Consider the following 18,315-nt stretch of genomic DNA (forward strand, 5'->3'; position numbering starts at 1 on the left):
TTGATTTAGTAACTAGACCAAAAGGCTGGCTTCATTTGTATGAACAGTTTTTTTTCAAATATGTATGTACTTGGATGCCCTTAAATTCCCCAAGTAGAAAGAAATGCTTTCCACGAAGCTGCTTATTCCTAGTAACCCACATCAGAGCTGACACATGAAAAATGGTGAAATTACTGAAGGTAGTCCAGCCTGAATAAGGACTACCTTATTAGTTCAGGTACTTGCATCTCCCTAATTTTCATATTAATCATCTGTCCATCTTTCTCTGAAATAGGGCCATCATGCTTCATGTCAGAATTCAGCATGTAAGTAAAATTCATAGTGCTTCAAATATCACTTGAAAATATTTATGTGGAGAGAAGAGAATGACTGATCTTATTATTACTAACAAAGTAAGATTTCCTAAAATGTTCATTTTTAGCCTTGAATTAGGAAAATTTATATTAAGACATTTATAAAATCAATGCTGACCACACAGAGTCCCTATCCCTCAAATCAACAATAATACAGTGCTCTTGTTTAAGAGAGCTTGCTGCACACTGTAATGTACCAATGTTATATATTTCTCATCAATTTTTACAGTTTCCACTGATTAAATATATATTGACTCATAAAGCATTACCATCACATCAATTGTCACCAGATGCAAGCATATGTCATTTAGGTATTAACTATCATAAAAATGGCAGCTTGGTTGTTTAGAAACTATAACCTGGTACCAGCCATTCCCAAATTTCCCTCATGCATTAGCAGTCTCCCAGAAAGTGCTATTATCTCTTACTAATCTACAGCCGAAGGAAAGAAAACATCTTTAAATAACTATTTCTTTTCTTTGGTTAAATATTGCTATATGTTCATGGCAAATAACAAGTTTATTGATGCAAGAGAAAATGTGTCAGTGAGTTAAAATTTTCCGTATTCCTAGAGGATGGAAGTTGAGGTCAGCTAAATAAGCTAAGTACAACAGAAATATCCATTAAAAACTCACATGAATATAAATTGCTACTATAAAAAACTTATGCCATCAATATCATCTATGAAAATGATCACTACATTTGCATCACACGCTTTCTGGATGCTGTATCAAGAACGCTTTTTTTTTTTTTTTTTTCCCATAAAGGATACTCTTTCATAAAGGAGAATCACAAAATTCTAAATTAGCTATAGCTCAGATACCTGGAGTTGCTAACAGAATTGACTCATAACAAACCAAGTCTGGAGACATTTAAAAACACCTTGCTCTAGAGGGAAAAAAAAAAAAGAAAAACAAAATACATGTTTTGCTTGGAGGAGGAGAGAAATCCATTCTATATGTTAACTATCCTATCAGATTGTGTAGACATTGCCTAGACTATTAAAAGCTTCTAGTAAGTGATAGGCAATTGCTCATTTGCTGACTGTAGTGGTGTACAACAGACAGAAGCTGTGAGGGAAGCCATCCTTCCTTGCTAATATAACATGGAGAGCTTGCTGCTACGGCAACACTTAATGCTCACAGTACCGAGTCATCTTTAATGCAAACACACATTTTCTGCCTTGCTTCTATGTTTTCCATTATAATGCAACACAAAAACAGTGTACATTTCATTCCATCCCTATGAGGTTTGCATAAGCAGTTCCAAGTCAGACTAAATATTGTATTGCTCTTATTACAGTGGATAAATATTTTAAAGTTTAGGAATTAAATATTTTATTTTTTCAGTATGCACTCTGTAACTATTATGAACTTTTTACAGCTTCTACATTCATGGGAAATCTTCAGGGTTTCCTCCTTTAAAACGTACAACTATTATTTTTTTCCCCAAACGGAAGCAGATAAGAGTTAAAAAATAAGTTCAATAAATCACTTCATACTTGGTGTTAATAAGAACAGTATGCTTCTTCACATAAAAGAAGACTTTTCTATAAGGCATATATCTTTTATTATAATGAAAGTTTGCCAACAAGAACAAAATAAATGAATCAAGCAAATGCTACCTCTTTAGGTATACAATTTCTCTCTTCATTTTTATAACAGCATAGATTTTTTTTTTTTTTTTTTTGGCATACATCTCTGTACTTGACACAGGTATTTCTCATACTAAATTAAGAACACATCCTAAGAAGAGCATGTCCTAAGCTGTTTGGTTGAAATTTCCCACAAAAGAATAAACCAAGAAGCTATTTACACATTTGCTTTAAAAGAAGTAGACTAATTATGTTAACTGATTTATTAATATATGAAGTTCTTTGTCCAATTATTAAAAGTACAAAGAGACCAGGGAGCAATTTAAATGTCTGATGCACCTCAAAATCTTTTTTTTTAAAGGTTAATTATAATTCTAAGCAAAGCTACTCCAGATAGGCCCCTTAGGTTTTAGATAGATTTAAATAAAATAATGACAATAACATTACCTCATTGGCTAGCTCCAGGAGCACTGGGGCAGCTCCGTTTTTCCCCACTCCATTCAGATACCTAGACAAGACAAAGCCAAGTGGTAATGTGGTGACAAGAAAAGACCAGCATAGACTTGTCAGCATCCCCTGTGGGTACACGTTTCTCCTGGGCAAATGCCACGCTCAACTCTAGTTCAAGTATGCTACTGTCATAGGAAGGCACTGAAAGGAAAAGAATAACAAAAACAACTTACCTCAAAACCACTGGCAACCAACTAACTGACGTTGGGGGCAGGAGGTCTGAACCCATGGGTCTCCCTTGTTTTTACCTCCTAACATGTAGAGTGAACACAGAGGTGATTTTGAAAAGACCTTTCCCTATCACCCTGGCTTAACCTATATACCACAGCCACTTCATGGAAAGGAAATACGTTTACTCTTGAAGAAAGCATCATGCGCCCATATTACCATTTTATTTAATTTTGGTTCATAGGGTTGAGTGACACCTTACCAGGGAAGAAATGGAACAGACTTTTTATCAAGGGATCAGTGCACTTTCAATAGGTGATACAAGCCATTGTCTTATCTGTTGTGGATTTCTGTTTTCACTTTCAGCTCTCCTTATTCCCTAACCCAGCTAAAAAACAAAAACAAACAAACAAAAGAACAAAAATTCTCCAAGTCCATCCTAAACTTGGAAGCCAGAGGTTTTATTTTAGAACAAAAATTTGAACATACCATTCTTCTCCTTAAAGCACTTCAAAAGCCCCACATTAAATCTCAAGATTAAATTTTAACCACTTAAAAATTCTTATTAGGTTCTTCATAATCTAGGTTCCTACCTACTGTGTTCGGCCAGCCTCCCCTCTAATCACTGTTCCCCACTCAAACCTTTACCTAGATAACTTCATGTCACCTTCTTCATCTACCACAATCTGGGAGTATGTTGTTAAGTGCCCCTCCTGTGTAGTCAAAGAACACCTTGTTTATCTCTCCATCACTTGTCTCAGAGCATTGCATGTCCTGGGTTACTTGTCCACCTCAAACCCATCCTGACTATTAGGCTGAAAGCCTCGTGAGGGTAGAAAACTTTCACTTTATTCTATTTATTATGCCTTGGACACAGTTCTTGGCTTATAATAGGTGATTATGATACAAATTTTTCTTTAATAAATGAATAAGTAGATAATTTTAAAAAGCCATTTTAAATGAGAATACAGAAATAGAGCTGACCATTTTCTCTACAGTATACCATTTGACTGAATAAACATTTGTTTGATAGTAAAAACCAAAATCAACAGATGAGGTCTTCCTATAGCTGCCAGAAGCAAATATGAAATTAAATTATATGATTTCACAGGTATGCTTATGAAGAGGTATGATTTCTAATAAACAAAGTGGAATAAAAAAAATATTTAAGGTGGGGAAAGTCTCAGGATCATTATAAGGTCAAAGTGACCCTAAAAGTCCCTTTTCATCTGCTGGCCCTTTGTTTTTTTTTAAATTATTATTTCCCCAATACAATTTTTTTTTTCCCCTACTGTACAGCATGGTGACCCAGTTACATATACATGTATACATTCTATTTTCTCACAACTGGCCCTTTCTTGAATAAAGTGTTTAGGAATCTACCTGGGAAATAAGTACTTTCATTAGAAATCAGGAGGAAGGGAAAAACAAAACAAAGATAAAAACAAGCAAGGCAAGTGTGGTTTAGAGAAAGATCTGTAGCAAACAAGTTAGCTAAGACCTACACATCAACTTACAACATTTCTACTGCACAGATAGGTCTGCTTCAAGAACCACCAATCAACTCAGTCACATCAGATCAACAAACCACAGTGCACTTCCATTAAGGGTTCTGATTCTGGGTCAGAGTATTTAAGCCCATACTGATAATACACTATCAATACATCTCTCTACTTAACATTTATTTATCCTACAAATATTTTGAAGCACTAAGTCCGGGTCAGGCCTTATTTCAGGTTCTGAAGAAGTAGCATGGAATAAAACTTCCTTGGTTCCTGCCGTCACAGAGATTCTATTACAGTGGAGAGATGGATGAAAAAGAGAAATACATACACACACGCTAACATATTCTACAATAAAATTTAAATTAGATGGGTTGGTCAGGAAGCCGCTCTCTAAGAAAGTGACACTTGAGTACAAACCTGCAAGAAGGAAAGCATCAACCAATGGGAGGAAGAACATTCCCAGCAAGAGAACAGTAAATGCAAATGCCTGGGATATCTGAAGCCCAAGAAAGGCTCTAGTGTGACCAGGGCAGAACCTCTTCTCAGAGGCTGACAGGAAAGAATGAAAGATGGGAGTTCCCACTGTGGCTCAGCAGAAAGAAACCCAACTCGTATCCATAAGGATATGGGTTGGTTCCCTGGCCTCGCTCAGTAGGTTAAGGATCCGACATTGCCGTGAGCTGTGGTGTAGGTTGCAGACAAGGCTTGGATCCCCAGTTGCTGTGGCTATGGTATAGGCCAGCAGCTGCAGCTCCAATTCGACCCCTAGCCTGGGAACTTTCATATGCTATGGGTGTGGCCCTTCAAAGTAAAAAAAAGAAAGAAAAAGAACAGCTAGACCCCAGATCACTATGCCAGACAGAAAACTGTCCTTCTGAATCCAAACTTAGGGTTTCATATAAATGCTACATCCATCATTATCCTGATAATGATCAACAGAACACTTCTATTAAGTTTAAAGAAACAGGAAATGGTCAAACAACAATAACCCACAATACCTATATAGTCTATATAATATATGAAGCATGCTCATACTTAAAACAGTGGAAATTTCTAATTATGAGCTTGATAAGGCTTCCCAATTGGTCATACAAAGAAATCAAATCCCAGAGAACTGATGAAGCCCATCGAGGCTCTCTTAGCTCTCTTAGCTGGGAAGCAGTAAATCTCAGAAATGAAATGCTGATCTTCCAAAGCCTACTGAGGTGTCCTCCTCATATACTGAAAAGGGGAGACCTGTGTCTGAATGTATTTATTCCGCAGTTTGTTTCCCAGCTATACCTGTAACACTTCAGAAGTGCTATCAAGTGACAGAACAGGTTTACTCATTTTTTTTTTATATGCCATCAAAGGAGCAAGCTAATTATAGAAAATATTTGGTAAGGACATAATCAGAAATTCCTAATGCTACCTTTCTCTCCATCCTCCAAGTATCTTGTGCAAACTGACAGTGTAGACTATTCACACAGTTATAATGGTTTATTTCTCTCTCCTTGGGGTAGGGCTAGACAAATCATTGCTGAACCTTCATCCAATAGATTCTTAGCAAAGATCTGAATGGTAACTGGGATATAAAGATGTAATCCTGAACACTACATTAAGGTGACCTGGGTTATCTTCCTGTTGCCTATTTTCAAATTAAAACTATTTTGCGTAGACTATATGTCATCCTCCAGTTCTGCCATAAGAGGACTAAGAAATGTACAGTGTGGGGGTGGAACCATCCCTGAAAGATCTTCATAGAAGGTCCATTTCATGATTTTTTTGAGTGTGAAAGATCTATTAGCATCTAAGATTAAAAAGAATATGTACTGATTTTAAACATAAGGTAGAGCTTAATTTTTAATACTTTTGTCACAACTATAATGGTAAAACTTCAAAAACCTACCAAAATTCTTCACTAAGCTTACATCTGAATACCACTCTGAGTTGACTCTATGTTGAAAATCTCTGGAACCCACCTCCATATAGGCATAGTCACAACAGCTGAGGATAGGTACTATGGTTTTTATGCTTGGTTCCTAGCATACTCGATGGAATACAGTGAATGCAAATTAAGAGGTGCTAATTGAACAAAAAAAAGTGGTTCAAATTTGCAAAACTATTTTTATGATGTAATGTCAATAATGTATTTGAACTTAATTTTTTTCCACGTGAACATCTGAATGAAAATCTACTGGTCTGAGTTTCCAAAGGTAATAAAGGGGCCCCTCAGACAAAGTGTGTTGAGAAAAGGGAGGGGCTGAGAGACAACATTTCTAAACTTGGCTGTTCATGAGGAAACATAAGTCTGACCAACTTGAGAGAGAGAGAGAGAGAGAGTGTGTATGTGTGTGTTGCATGCACATGCATATGTGCTTCATGTGCACCCACTTAGATAAGTCTAAATGAATTTTACCAAGTATGCTTCCTGTTTACAAATAAAATGCCATCAGTACAGTGGGAAAGAGAGTTATCAGCATGAACGCCCAAGCTGTGTCTATGCACACACAACATGAGGAACTGAGGGAATTTTCTTAGTAATTTGAAAGTATGGGAAAACATTTTCTACTGTTATTTGTATACTTTTAAGTTTCAGTTAACCAGGACAGAATCACATTGTGGATTGCATGGTCTTAAATTCAGACTTCAAATTCTGATTTGAGATCATTTCAATGCTAGCAAGAACACACAGGCACAGGGATTCTCTGATGGTGCTAGCAGAAACGTAACCACTGCAACTTTTCGAGACAGTAATTTGACAACATATAAAATCTTTCAAAGCTCATTGTTTGCATCAGTAATTCCATCTACATAAATATTAAGACGCCAATCCAAAATGCAAAGACTTATGCACCAAAACATTTATCACAGTATTATTTATACTGGAATACTGGAAACATACATGCTCAATGAAGGAAAAATTCGGTAAATTATGATATCTTCATATGATGAAGTAACATAATCAAAATGTTTACAAAAGTATTCTTCAGAATAACATTATATCATATGCATTTTTCCAAGTATAAATTTCAGAATTCACAATTGCATATATAGTATGATCGCATCTATATAAAAATGGATTAACAAAAGATTGGGATGAAAATTACCAGTGGTTATCCATGGGTATCACAATTATGGGCAATCCATTCATTTCTTTTGTATACCATTACAAATGTGCTTAATTTTCACAATAGGCAAGTATTACTTTTATAAAGGAAAAAAAATGAAGAAATTGTTAAGATTGTCAAACTGCTTAAGGATGTTTTGATATAATTTGCCTTTATTCTAATCAGCTGGAAAACAAAACCTTTTAAGAGCAATTTACCACAGAGAATACAGGGACATTCACCCTGCACATTGAGAACAGGAGGCCTGTGAGGTCAATCCATCTGAAAGGTAACAACACAGCCCGTTTCCAAGCGCAAAGAGCAGGGCAGAAAAGTCAGGAAGCAGGGTGGGAAAGTAAGAAACCAGTCAGACTGCTTTCCTATTAGTCTGTCCATTACAACCTAACTTCAAGTTTTTGTTTCAAATGTCATGACTCCTGGAAATAATTGAGATTCTCACATTTAACTAAATTTAAAGAAATACAAATATGTTTCTATATTTTCATTATTACCCACTCAAGTGTTCATTAAGTAACCGGACTTAAAGGAAAGATTTTTATACCTAGCCTGAGCCACCCAGATAAGCCAATAAAGTATGTTCATACTTCAAGAATAAAATATACTTTTGAATGCAACTGAAATTTTTTAAGAGGAGCATTTAGAGATCTGAGAAATCATCTGATTAAAATGGCTGTTTTATGATGAAAAAATGGCTAGCAGAGGGCTTGTTAGTGGATCTCCAAATGTCTAGAAAATGCTTTATTTTCCTATGCTTATGTTAACAGGGCCTTAAAATCTGGACACAGAACTGTACTTTTATATGAAAGCCTCAGACTATAAATTTCATAAACAAGGATGTATTTTTTGACATGTGAGTCACTTTTCAGTCTTTCTGTGGAGGGCCTGGTTGCCAAAGCAGTTGTTGGTTTCACAGCACTTCATAGGTTATTCTTAATTTTTTATGTATGATTGAGGTGATTAATTTAAATGTTAATTTCACCGAAGAGATTATGACTTTTGAATAAATCAATTCAAACTTTACAAAGGCTTCTTAGAGAGTAACTCTCCTAAGACATAAAAGTATGTGAGTATGTTTGTGTGTGTATGCATATATATTTCTTTAATAGACACTTCTACTCAAAATTGAACATATCTTTACCATATAGGGCACAGTGAATACTTTTTTAAAAATCTAACTTCAATGACTTTTCAATGAACTGTTCTCAATGCTTAAAAAAAAAACGATTAAATAGAAACACAATATTAACATTTTATCTGTATATCATTTAATTTTAAAATTTTCATGCATAAAAAATTGTTCATCTAAAATCTATAGTGTCTCTCTCACCACAGAAAAATTGCTGTCAATCTAAAGTTTAGTAATTTAAGAACATATTTCAAACAGTTTTTCTTTCCAATATGCCTTTGAAATATTTAAGAAAGCAATCAACAATTTGTAACAGAAAGCATTACCATTTACCATTGGAAGTAAATTGGAGACAAAATTTTTAAATGTTTTTTAAAAAGGAGCTATTTTAAAGATTTTTTTTTTGTTTCAGAACCACGAGTTGGAAACTATCTATAATAAATTAGGCTGAAATTGAAGTATCTCCTGGACACCGTGTTTTTGATGCAATACCCAAGACTTTAAAATTTTTGATACTTGTACATTATTACGTATCTCCAGATTTCCTTAATTGACATAGGTCTCTTTTTTAACCTTTCTAAAATGGCTAACCCAGCCTAGGCTGGTGGCCTAGTGGTTAAGGTTCTAGTGTTATCACTGCTGCTTATAACACAGGTGCCTCCCCCAAAATGAAATGGCTAACCCAATACCTATGATGCAAAAAGCAACTGTACCAAAATTCAATCTTATTTTCTAATATATTTTTTAACTTGTTGATCGAAATGAGAAATAAAAACTGGTATGAGAACTTTCATACTTACATGTAGATATATGTATGCATGAACATACTCATCTATCAATATATGTGCTCACAATAAGTTTCAAGCACACATCTGAGATTTTCTAATATTGTTACAATTTCTCATAAAGATTCCACACACACGTAAATCAAGATAGTCTCACCATAGTTCTTAAATGTGTATAACAAAGCACTTGAGGAATTAAAAAATATACTTGAAGTCTTAAACAACAGACTTGAAAGAAGATGCCTTGGAATGTTATATAGAAAATCAATTTATTAATCTAATTTATTCATAATTATTATTACAATTAATAGGTACTACGATACCCTCTAGTGGGGCAGGCAGGTCATACCTCTGGTAATAACTTTCAATTGCTTCTGAAGTATGATGTTTGGCATGTGTTCTCTTAATATGTTTCTGAAACAAAGTAAAAAAAAAAAAAAAGATCTCTATGTTGTGTCACAGATCAGGTACAAGAACAAAAATGACATCTTTCTTGATCCCAAGGCTAACACATAGGGCAAACCAAATGACCGTCTGGAGACTTGGGTGGTGGTAGACCTTTTTTCCCTTCTACTCTATGAACCTATGCATTTTAATCTCTATTGCGTGGCTGGGATGTCTCCAGACTGCACCACAAGGTACAGTATATATGTAAAAGCCAACGGGGTCATAGTAATTGAATCTAAATAAGTTTGCTTAGGGTTGTAGAGGGCAGAGAAAAACTTGTTCCCCCTTTCAACCTTTGTATTAATTTTCCCTCAATTCAATTTCATCTAAGTCCTCTGCACTCTGGTTTTACAATCCAATTGCCATTTTTAACCAGGAAGAACATTGCTTAAAAACAACTTATTTGAAAACTACAAAAAGTAATTCCATAGAGACTTGCCACTTGACTGACACCTGTCATCTCATGATAAATGACTCCATTTTCTGCCTCTCTTGCCTTCTGCCACTCCAGCAATGGTCATTTATCATCATCTCTGTCAGCAATGGAAAGCGACACTGACAGTGCAAGTCAGCAAACATTTAGCACATGGAACCACGCAACACAGGGAAATTATTATTGTCAGAATAATAATGGTTTAGCATAATTTATTACAGGTCCACCAAATAAGCAAAGGCTAGATGTTATTAGACAGATGGATGGGTAGGCTTGGCAGGCCTCCACTGAGACGCAGGCGGTGCTTGATGTGGAAAGGAGAACATCCTCCAACCCAATCAGAGAGCTGGCAGTTCAATTACAAAGAAATAAAGGGACATTCATCATTCAATTAGGCACCTGTCAACCCTCACAAAGGAGAAAACTTCTAACCTGGTACTCCTGGGAGAAGATGCTCAGCAGAGTGGCCTGCGATTGACTGGAACAAATAAAAGAAGGACAAAGTTAATTACTGGAGTGCACGGCAAAGAAACAAAAGAGAAAGGAGCTTCAAAGGTAGGCCTGCTGCCCTGTAATCTAACAGAACATGAAAACAAGTGTGGAAAAGTTGTTCCAGATGAACACCTCAAACAAAGGCTTCCTGCTGCTAGGTCAAGGAGAGAGAAAAAGGGAAAGGGGAAAAGAAGGATAGTCTCAAAGCAAAATATCATATGATCTGGATTTTCTGAAACTTTCAAATGAGTGTACATCAGACCTGGAACATGCAGCTCTGTTAAAAGGGACCCAAGGAAGGCAAGGCTTATTTCCATTGATAAATGGTAGAGTTAAATCTCATAAGCAGTAGAAAACATGTGATTCATTCATTGGCACCATTCTGAAATTTATCGCTTTAGCAGGTAGGTATCCTTTTTCTGTGGCTCTCTCTGATTCAGCAAGAGAAAACTTTGCTCTTCACTAGAAGTAGCAGAGAGAACACAGGCACATTCCCACTGCTGCTGGCCTGCTTTGAAAGTAGAAGCTTTCACAGCAAGAAGCTGAGGTCCTTGAGGATGCCATTCCCTAAGACTGCCATAAGTCTTATTCATCTAAAATTCCCCACAATGTCAAACACCTGGCAATGAAGCAACCTGGAAAACATCCTTCCCAAGTGGGAATTTTTCCTCTCACGCTTCTTAACATTTAGAAATAGAACAGATTCTTTTTCTCTCTCTAAAAAGCAATCAATAGCCCACTGCTATTCTTCTTGATTGTCCTCTGTAGATACATCTACCTTATCATATCTTGAAAACAATTAATTATTTCTGATATATTTTCCTACTAAATGCTATCTGAGCAAATTACAGTGTTAATAATTCAAATTTTATAGTACACCAAAGCACTGTGAATAATTAAAATTTTTCTATTCATGAATGAAACCACTTAAGCTCATCACAGGTAGTTTGGAGAGTATGAAATAAAAACAATGACACCATATTTCTTTATTCACTGTCAGTGTTGTCATCTCTTGCATATCATCAGAGATTTGGCTTCTAACTCCTTTCCACTCTTATTAGATTAAAAAAGAATACATTAAAAATGCCATAAATGTTTATCAAGGAAAACCAATAATTACTAAAGGGCTGTTTCAATAATTCAAAAGTACTGAGAAGTGATTGAATAAAATTATAAATCCACTATAGGCCAATTTTTTCAATGTCTCTTTAAAAACAGAAGCCACCTTTGAAAAGGCCAGTTGTGTTTTTTTTGTTTTGGGTTTTTGTTTGTTTGTTTTGGTCAAACCTGCAGCATGTAGAAATTCCTGGGCCAGGGATCAAACCTGCACCATGGCAGCGACCAGAGCCACTGCAGTGACAACCCCAGATTCTTAACCCACTATGCCACAAGAGAACTCCTGAAAGAGCCAGTTTTATATGTAAAGTCTTCCTATTATGTCTGGCTTGCCTGAGCTTCACATGCAAACCACACATCCTGGTAGGGTCGCTAATAACCATCTACTGGAAAAAAAAATGGCAAAAAATTAGGCCCAAATCTTTATAAACTACTGAATAAGTCACTGTCATAGCTATTTATGTACAATAAATAGAGCCCTCCTCATTGCACAGCAAAATATATATATGTTAACCAACTAATGGAAGGCAAAATGTCACTCTCTGTGTCAAAACAATATGATGGAAATACATATGCATGTAACGGGCAAGTTAGGGACCAATGACTAATGAGGAAAAAACTAAACTGAGCAAAACACAAGTGTAATTGTAGACACCCAAAAAAGGAAGGCTAACAGACAACTGCAGAAATAAGCCCTAGAATAAATAATTCAAAGTGAGAAGTTGGTCAAGAGCTAAAAGCACTATAAAAACTGAGGACAAGACAATATCTTCAGCCAGGAAAAAACTGTCTTTAAACAGCTTAGAATTCAATGCAGCTAAAACCATGGACACAGCCTACAGAGCAACACATTTTCTAGGTGGCCAAATGGGTTAGAGAGAAAATTCCAGCTTACACTGGGGGCAAAACCTGGCTAGATCTAAAATGAGAAAATGATTTACCATAGTAAAATAGAAAGATCTAGGTCTAAAATGCTTTAGGTTTGTCTGACTAGGCAAAGCTGTAGAGGACTAACTGATCTTTGCTAGGATGTCTGCCAGTCAACTCTCTTTCTGTGTGTGCTAAGTTTAAAGAAGAGTGTTTTGAAGAAGGTTCACAACATAAAGTGCAGGACAAAAGTTTTAGTGCAACTAAGACACTCCTGTGTGTATTATTTGTTAACTCTCTCCCAGCGTGTGGATTCTGAGAAGAGACAGCAAAGAGAAAGAGGCGAGTAGAGAAAGCATGATCTCAGGGGTACAGTTCTGGAGAACTCATTGCCCCTGCCTGTACCCCACTGCAGCCTCCCCTGGGCTTTTATTCTGGTGGTGAAGAGCCACAGAAGTTAGGGTACAAATTCAACATTCCCTAGGTTCACAACAAATACGGTTTCTAGCTAAAGAGAGAGATTCTGGGTAACTAAAAGGCTTTTCTTGAACAGCAAAGTCAGTCTGTCAGCAGTTTTCACTGAGTGTCAATGATGTTCTGAAGTCATGGGTATAGGGAGATACACCGCCAAAATAAAAAACTAAAGTGGGTGGGAACTGACTTAGAGGAGATTTTCAACATATACATGGAACAAAAGCAAAAATTATAACATTGTCAAGTACTCATGTATTTTTTAGGGATCTAGTGAAGTAAATCATACCCTGAAACCTCACATAATTCAAGACTGTACTGGATTTGTAGCATGTACACATCACTTAGCATGTATATGTCTTCAATTCACATATTCAAAATAGTCACAAAATAGAGACTTAATAGTCCAAGTCTCCTCAAAAATCATTTTGTGTTTTTTTCCTATGCTACTTCCAGATTAAGCTCCTTCTTGCAGGTGTCTTAATAAAAGAAGAGCATGGGAGTAGACCCCCACACTGCCTATGGAAAACCTGATTGAGTCGTGTGACAAACGGCTTTACAGAGCAGCAGCAGTTATATGCAGCAATCAGAAAAGAAGCATGAGGACAAAGCCAAAACGTTGAGGACAGTGAAACAGGAGATGGAAAGAACTTGGGTCCCTGAGGACACTGCTGAGCGGCTCAATATCATGAAATGAACTGACCACCTTCCATACTTCTTTTGAGTAATAGTATCTGCCTTAAAAAAAAAAAAAAAAAAAAGAAAAAAGAAAAAAGAAAGAGAGAGCGGGAAGGAGGGAGGAAGGAAGAGGAAGGAAGCTGCCTAGGTTACTTTTTTTTAAATTAAAGAATAGGTGATTTAAAATGTGCCAATTTCTGTACAGTAAAGTCACTCAGTCATACATTATATATGCATTCCCTTTCTTATATTATCTTCCATTGTGGTCTATCCCAAGAGACTGGATATAGTTGCCTGTGCTATAGAGTTGGACCTCATTGCTTATCCATTCTAAATGTAATAGTTTGCATCTACTAAGCCCAAACTCCTGGTCCATCCCACTCCCTCCCTGTGGCAACCACAAATCTGTTCTCTATGTCTGTGAGTCTGTTTGTATTTCATAAATAGGTTCATTTGTGCCATATTTAGATTCCATATATAAGTGGTATCATATGGTATTTGTCTTTCTCTTTGACTTACTTCACTTAGTATAATGTCTAATTGCATCCATGTTATTGTATGGCATTATTTTGTCCTTTTTTATGGCTAAGTAGTACTCCATGGTATATATCTATAGCATCTTCTTTTATCCATTCATCCATTGATGGACATTTAGGTTATTTCCATGTCTTGACTATTGAATAGTGCTGCTATGCATATAGGGGAGCGTGTATCTTTTTGAATTATAGTTTTGTCTGGATGTATGCCCAGGAGTGGGATTGCTGGATCATATGGTAGTTCTATACTTAGCTCTCTGAGGAACTCCATACTGTTTTTCACAGTGGTTGTACCAATTTACATTCCCACCAACAGTGTAGGAGGGTTCCCTTTTCTCCACACCCTCTCCAGCATTTGTTATTTGCAGACATGCATCATCGTATAATGGTTAGCACTCTGGACTCTGCCTAGGTTTCTATTTTCTATGTGCCCTGAAAGTAAGAGACATGATGGAAGGAGGGCTCAGAGACAGGGTGCTCCATCATGATAGCCCCTGTACATGATGCAATACATGTAAGGGGTTGTCCATTTTTACACTTTCTAATTCTCTTCCTAGCTGGCATTCACTATATTTGGCTTCCTTAAAACTGTTCCTCTGTCTGACACTGTGTCACTAAACTGATGTGCCTAGAGATCATAAATTGCTATGTATGAATGATTTTTCCATACAGATTTGAAACATTGATGGGCTACTATTCTGGGGAGGGGGACTGTGCCTGTGGCATGTGAAAGTTTCTGGGCCAGGGATCGAACACGCACCATAGCAGTAACCAGAGCCACAGCAGTGACAACACCAGACCCTTAACTGCTAGGCCAGCAGGGAACTCCCAAGGAAGGTTTTCCATAAAAGCAATGCACTACCCTCCCTCATCCCACCCCAACACCTCTACACATAAATTTGAAACACAAGGCTTTTTTCCCCTCCAAAATCAAGATGTAATTCAATAAGACACCAAGACTTGATACAACAGTACAACTAACTTCACAATTTTTTTAAGGAAAATAACAATGGGAAGTGAAAAGAATCATGAGAGATTACTGGAACTCTGTAAAATTACTAGAGAGAAATATAAATCAAATTCAAGAAATAGAGAAAAATGTATCTATCGTAACCCCACCCCCATTTCTTTCTAATTTCCAACGTCATATTAAGGATAGAGACTATATTTTATGCCTAGTCATAGCAAATATTCCCACACATGACACTAGAGATGGCACCATTAAGCTAGAAGTAATCAACTATCACAAAATAATTCTTACGAGATCTACTTATATTTTACATATATGAAAAAAAGTGGTTATTGTACTGGGCACTAAACTAATTTTGCAGATAAACTTAAGTCACATCCAAAAAAAGCTCTGTCTACAGCAAGAGCTAAGATTTATATGAACATCTACTTTGTGCTACACACTATACTATGCCATTTATTTTACCCTCATAGCAACTGTCTGAGGTAGGTGCTATGATAGTCCTTATTTAAAGACGTGAAAATGAAGGAAGGTAGAGAAAATACACAATTAAAGAGCTAGGTAAGTGGTAAAACTGGAAATGAAAATCCAAGTCCAAGTCCAAGTCCAGAACACAAGCTCCAAAGCCCTAATCCCAATGCTAATCAGCCCAGCATGCAGAAGTTCCCAGGCCAAGGATCAAATCCACACCATAGCAGTGACCCCAGCCACAGCAATGACAATGATGGATCCTTAACCCACTAGGCCACCAGGGAACTTCTAATCTGCCTTTCTAATGTGTGCTAATACCCTCTGCTTAAGGTTAAACATGTATATGTTACATTATACTCCAAACAACCCTGAAAGGTGGGCATTGTTGCTTTCTTGATAGAAAACTGAAGCCACAGAAGGTCAACAGTTTTGATTAAATTATATGGCTTTAGAGATAATATTAAAAAAAAAACCCTCAAATTGTGGTTTTCCTTTAATCAACTACATAAAAATGATGTTTCTACAGGAAAGAGTCGAGGATTAAAAATTCGTTGGGTAATTTCCATTATTCTGGCAGCTAAAGTGTATTTTGTTAACAACTACGCCACTGCCTAAGTGTCTCTCCATGACTGCAAATGCGTCTTTTGCTCAAATGCTACTTACTGCATACAAAGCATCTTTAAATCCTTTCCTAAACAACACCAGTATAAACTCAATCAATCTCTACAGAGGACAACACCCTCTATAGGTGCTAATTCTATTATATAATATTTAATGAAGTTTCCTGGTTTTATAAAACAGTGCATATTCTGTGTAAAATCTGTAGATGTCCATCTGGTGTATATGCTTCCTATTTTTCACTCTGTGTCTGATGTATGTCTGTGTCTATACACAAAAATATAATTTCAAAAACTGTTGAGGGTTTTAAATATACTTTTTTTGTAACATGGCTTTACTGCAGAAGAGATTAACACTTACCCATGCTGTAACACATTAATCTTTTAAAATTATTTTCATCAGGAATAAGACAAAACTACACAACAACCTAGGTCACAAAACAGAACACTGCTGGATCCCAAAAAGGGACTCTATCTGACCATCACACTTTCCCTCCTAAAGGTGAATCGGGTCTGCTTTAACCACTTTTTTGCTTTTCTTTAGTTTTACCACCCAAACGTGTATCCCTAAATTCTACAGGTTAGCTTTGCCTGTTCATAGCCTCTATTTCAATGGAACCACACAGTGTGTGCTCTTTGGTACCTCTCTTCTTTCACACAATAATATGTCTATAAGAGTCACCCATGTTAATTTAAGTGGAATTAATTCATCTTTACTGCTGTATAGTATATTCTGTTATATGAATATATTCCACACTTATCTAGTCTATTGTTGATGAACAGCTGAATGGTTTCCAGACTTTTGCTAAGGAGAATGCTGCTGCTGGGAACATTTCTGTATATGTCCATAGGCATACATGTGTTCTGAGGCAAATAAACAGCAATGGAATTCTGAGCCATTTGACACTCAAGTATCTAGCTTTAGTAGAAGACACTATAAAACAGTTTTGTAAAGTGTTTGTTGAAAATTTTAACTCCCACCAGCACCAAAGAAGAGTTCCTACTGCTATACATCCTCATTACACCTTCTAGTTAATGGCTTGTCTTTCCATTTTCTTTCTGGTGTCTTGAAGTGCTGAAGTTTTTAAATTTTGATGATGTCCAATGGAGCAACTCTTTAATTTTATTACTGGTACTTTTTGTACGTCTATTCTAAGCAATCTGTGCCTGCTCAGTTATGAAGCTTTTTTTTTTTTTTTTTTTTTTTTTGTCCTTTTGCCATTTCTTGGGTCGCTCCCACGGCATATGGAGTTTCCTAGGCTCGGGGTCTAATTGGAGCTGTAGCCGCCGGCCTACACCAGAGCCACAGCAATGCGGGATCCGAGCTGCGTCTGCAACCTACACCACAGCTCACGGCAATGCCGGATCCTTAACCCACTGAGCAAGGCCGGGGATCAAACCAGCAACCTCATGGTTCCTAGTCAGATTCGTTAACCACTGCGCCACGATGTTAACTCCATGAAGATATTTTTGAATGTTTTCTTTTATAAGCTTAAGAATATGAGCTGTTATATTTAGGCCTAAGATCTATCTTGAGTTAATTTTGCGCATTGAGATAGGAGTCACATTTTGTTTTCGTTATTTTCAAACATATATCCAATTGGCCATACATCATTTACCCACTGAATTATCTTGTTGCCTCTGAGGAAACCAAATATCCGAGGAACTATTTTGGGACTTTCTGATCTGTTCCACTGATTCATATGTTAATCTTTGTACAGACACCATACTGATTTGATTATTATCGATAAACCCTGTACATTTAATGTGCGTTTTAATACATTTAGGTTTAAGTCTATCATCTTACTAAATGCTAATTGTCTTACCCACTATACATTCCTTTTTTCTCCTTTTTTGTCTTCTTTTAAATTAATTTAGTACTTATTCTTCATGACTTTTCCCCTGGCAACTTGGAAGTTGTATACTCATCCTATTAATGATTGTCCTACATAACCATATGCTCCAAGTTATTAAAATGTATTAACTGGTGATTACTTGCTGCCTGGGAAAAAATACATAAACTTTACAAGGCTATCTACATTTCTCCCCCCTGACATATAGGATAT

General features: G+C 36.4%; 1 protein-coding gene across 5 annotated transcripts in view; it reads right to left on the reverse strand.

Annotated features, from left to right (window-relative positions):
• C1H15orf41 (chromosome 1 C15orf41 homolog) overlaps positions 1-18,315 on the reverse strand; it is a 237,799-nt gene that overhangs the window by 165,144 nt on the left and 54,340 nt on the right. For 3 of the 5 annotated variants that reach the window (XM_021098114.1, XM_021098104.1, XM_003121624.4), the window contains exons 2-4: positions 10,464-10,509; positions 9,501-9,565; positions 2,395-2,455 (exon numbers count right to left, since the gene is read on the reverse strand). Coding sequence is in view for 3 of the 5 variants with exons in the window: in XM_021098104.1 (XP_020953763.1) it covers positions 2,395-2,455; positions 9,501-9,565; positions 10,464-10,509 (172 nt within the window). In the remaining 2 variants the exon portion in view is untranslated. The remainder of the gene's footprint in view (positions 1-2,394; positions 2,456-9,500; positions 9,566-10,463; positions 10,510-18,315) is intronic. The other 2 variants (XM_021098122.1, XM_021098111.1) reach the window with 1 other exon arrangement.

Source organism: Sus scrofa, chromosome 1 (genome assembly GCF_000003025.6).
Source record: "Sus scrofa isolate TJ Tabasco breed Duroc chromosome 1, Sscrofa11.1, whole genome shotgun sequence".
Taxonomy (NCBI): Eukaryota; Metazoa; Chordata; class Mammalia; order Artiodactyla; family Suidae; genus Sus; species Sus scrofa.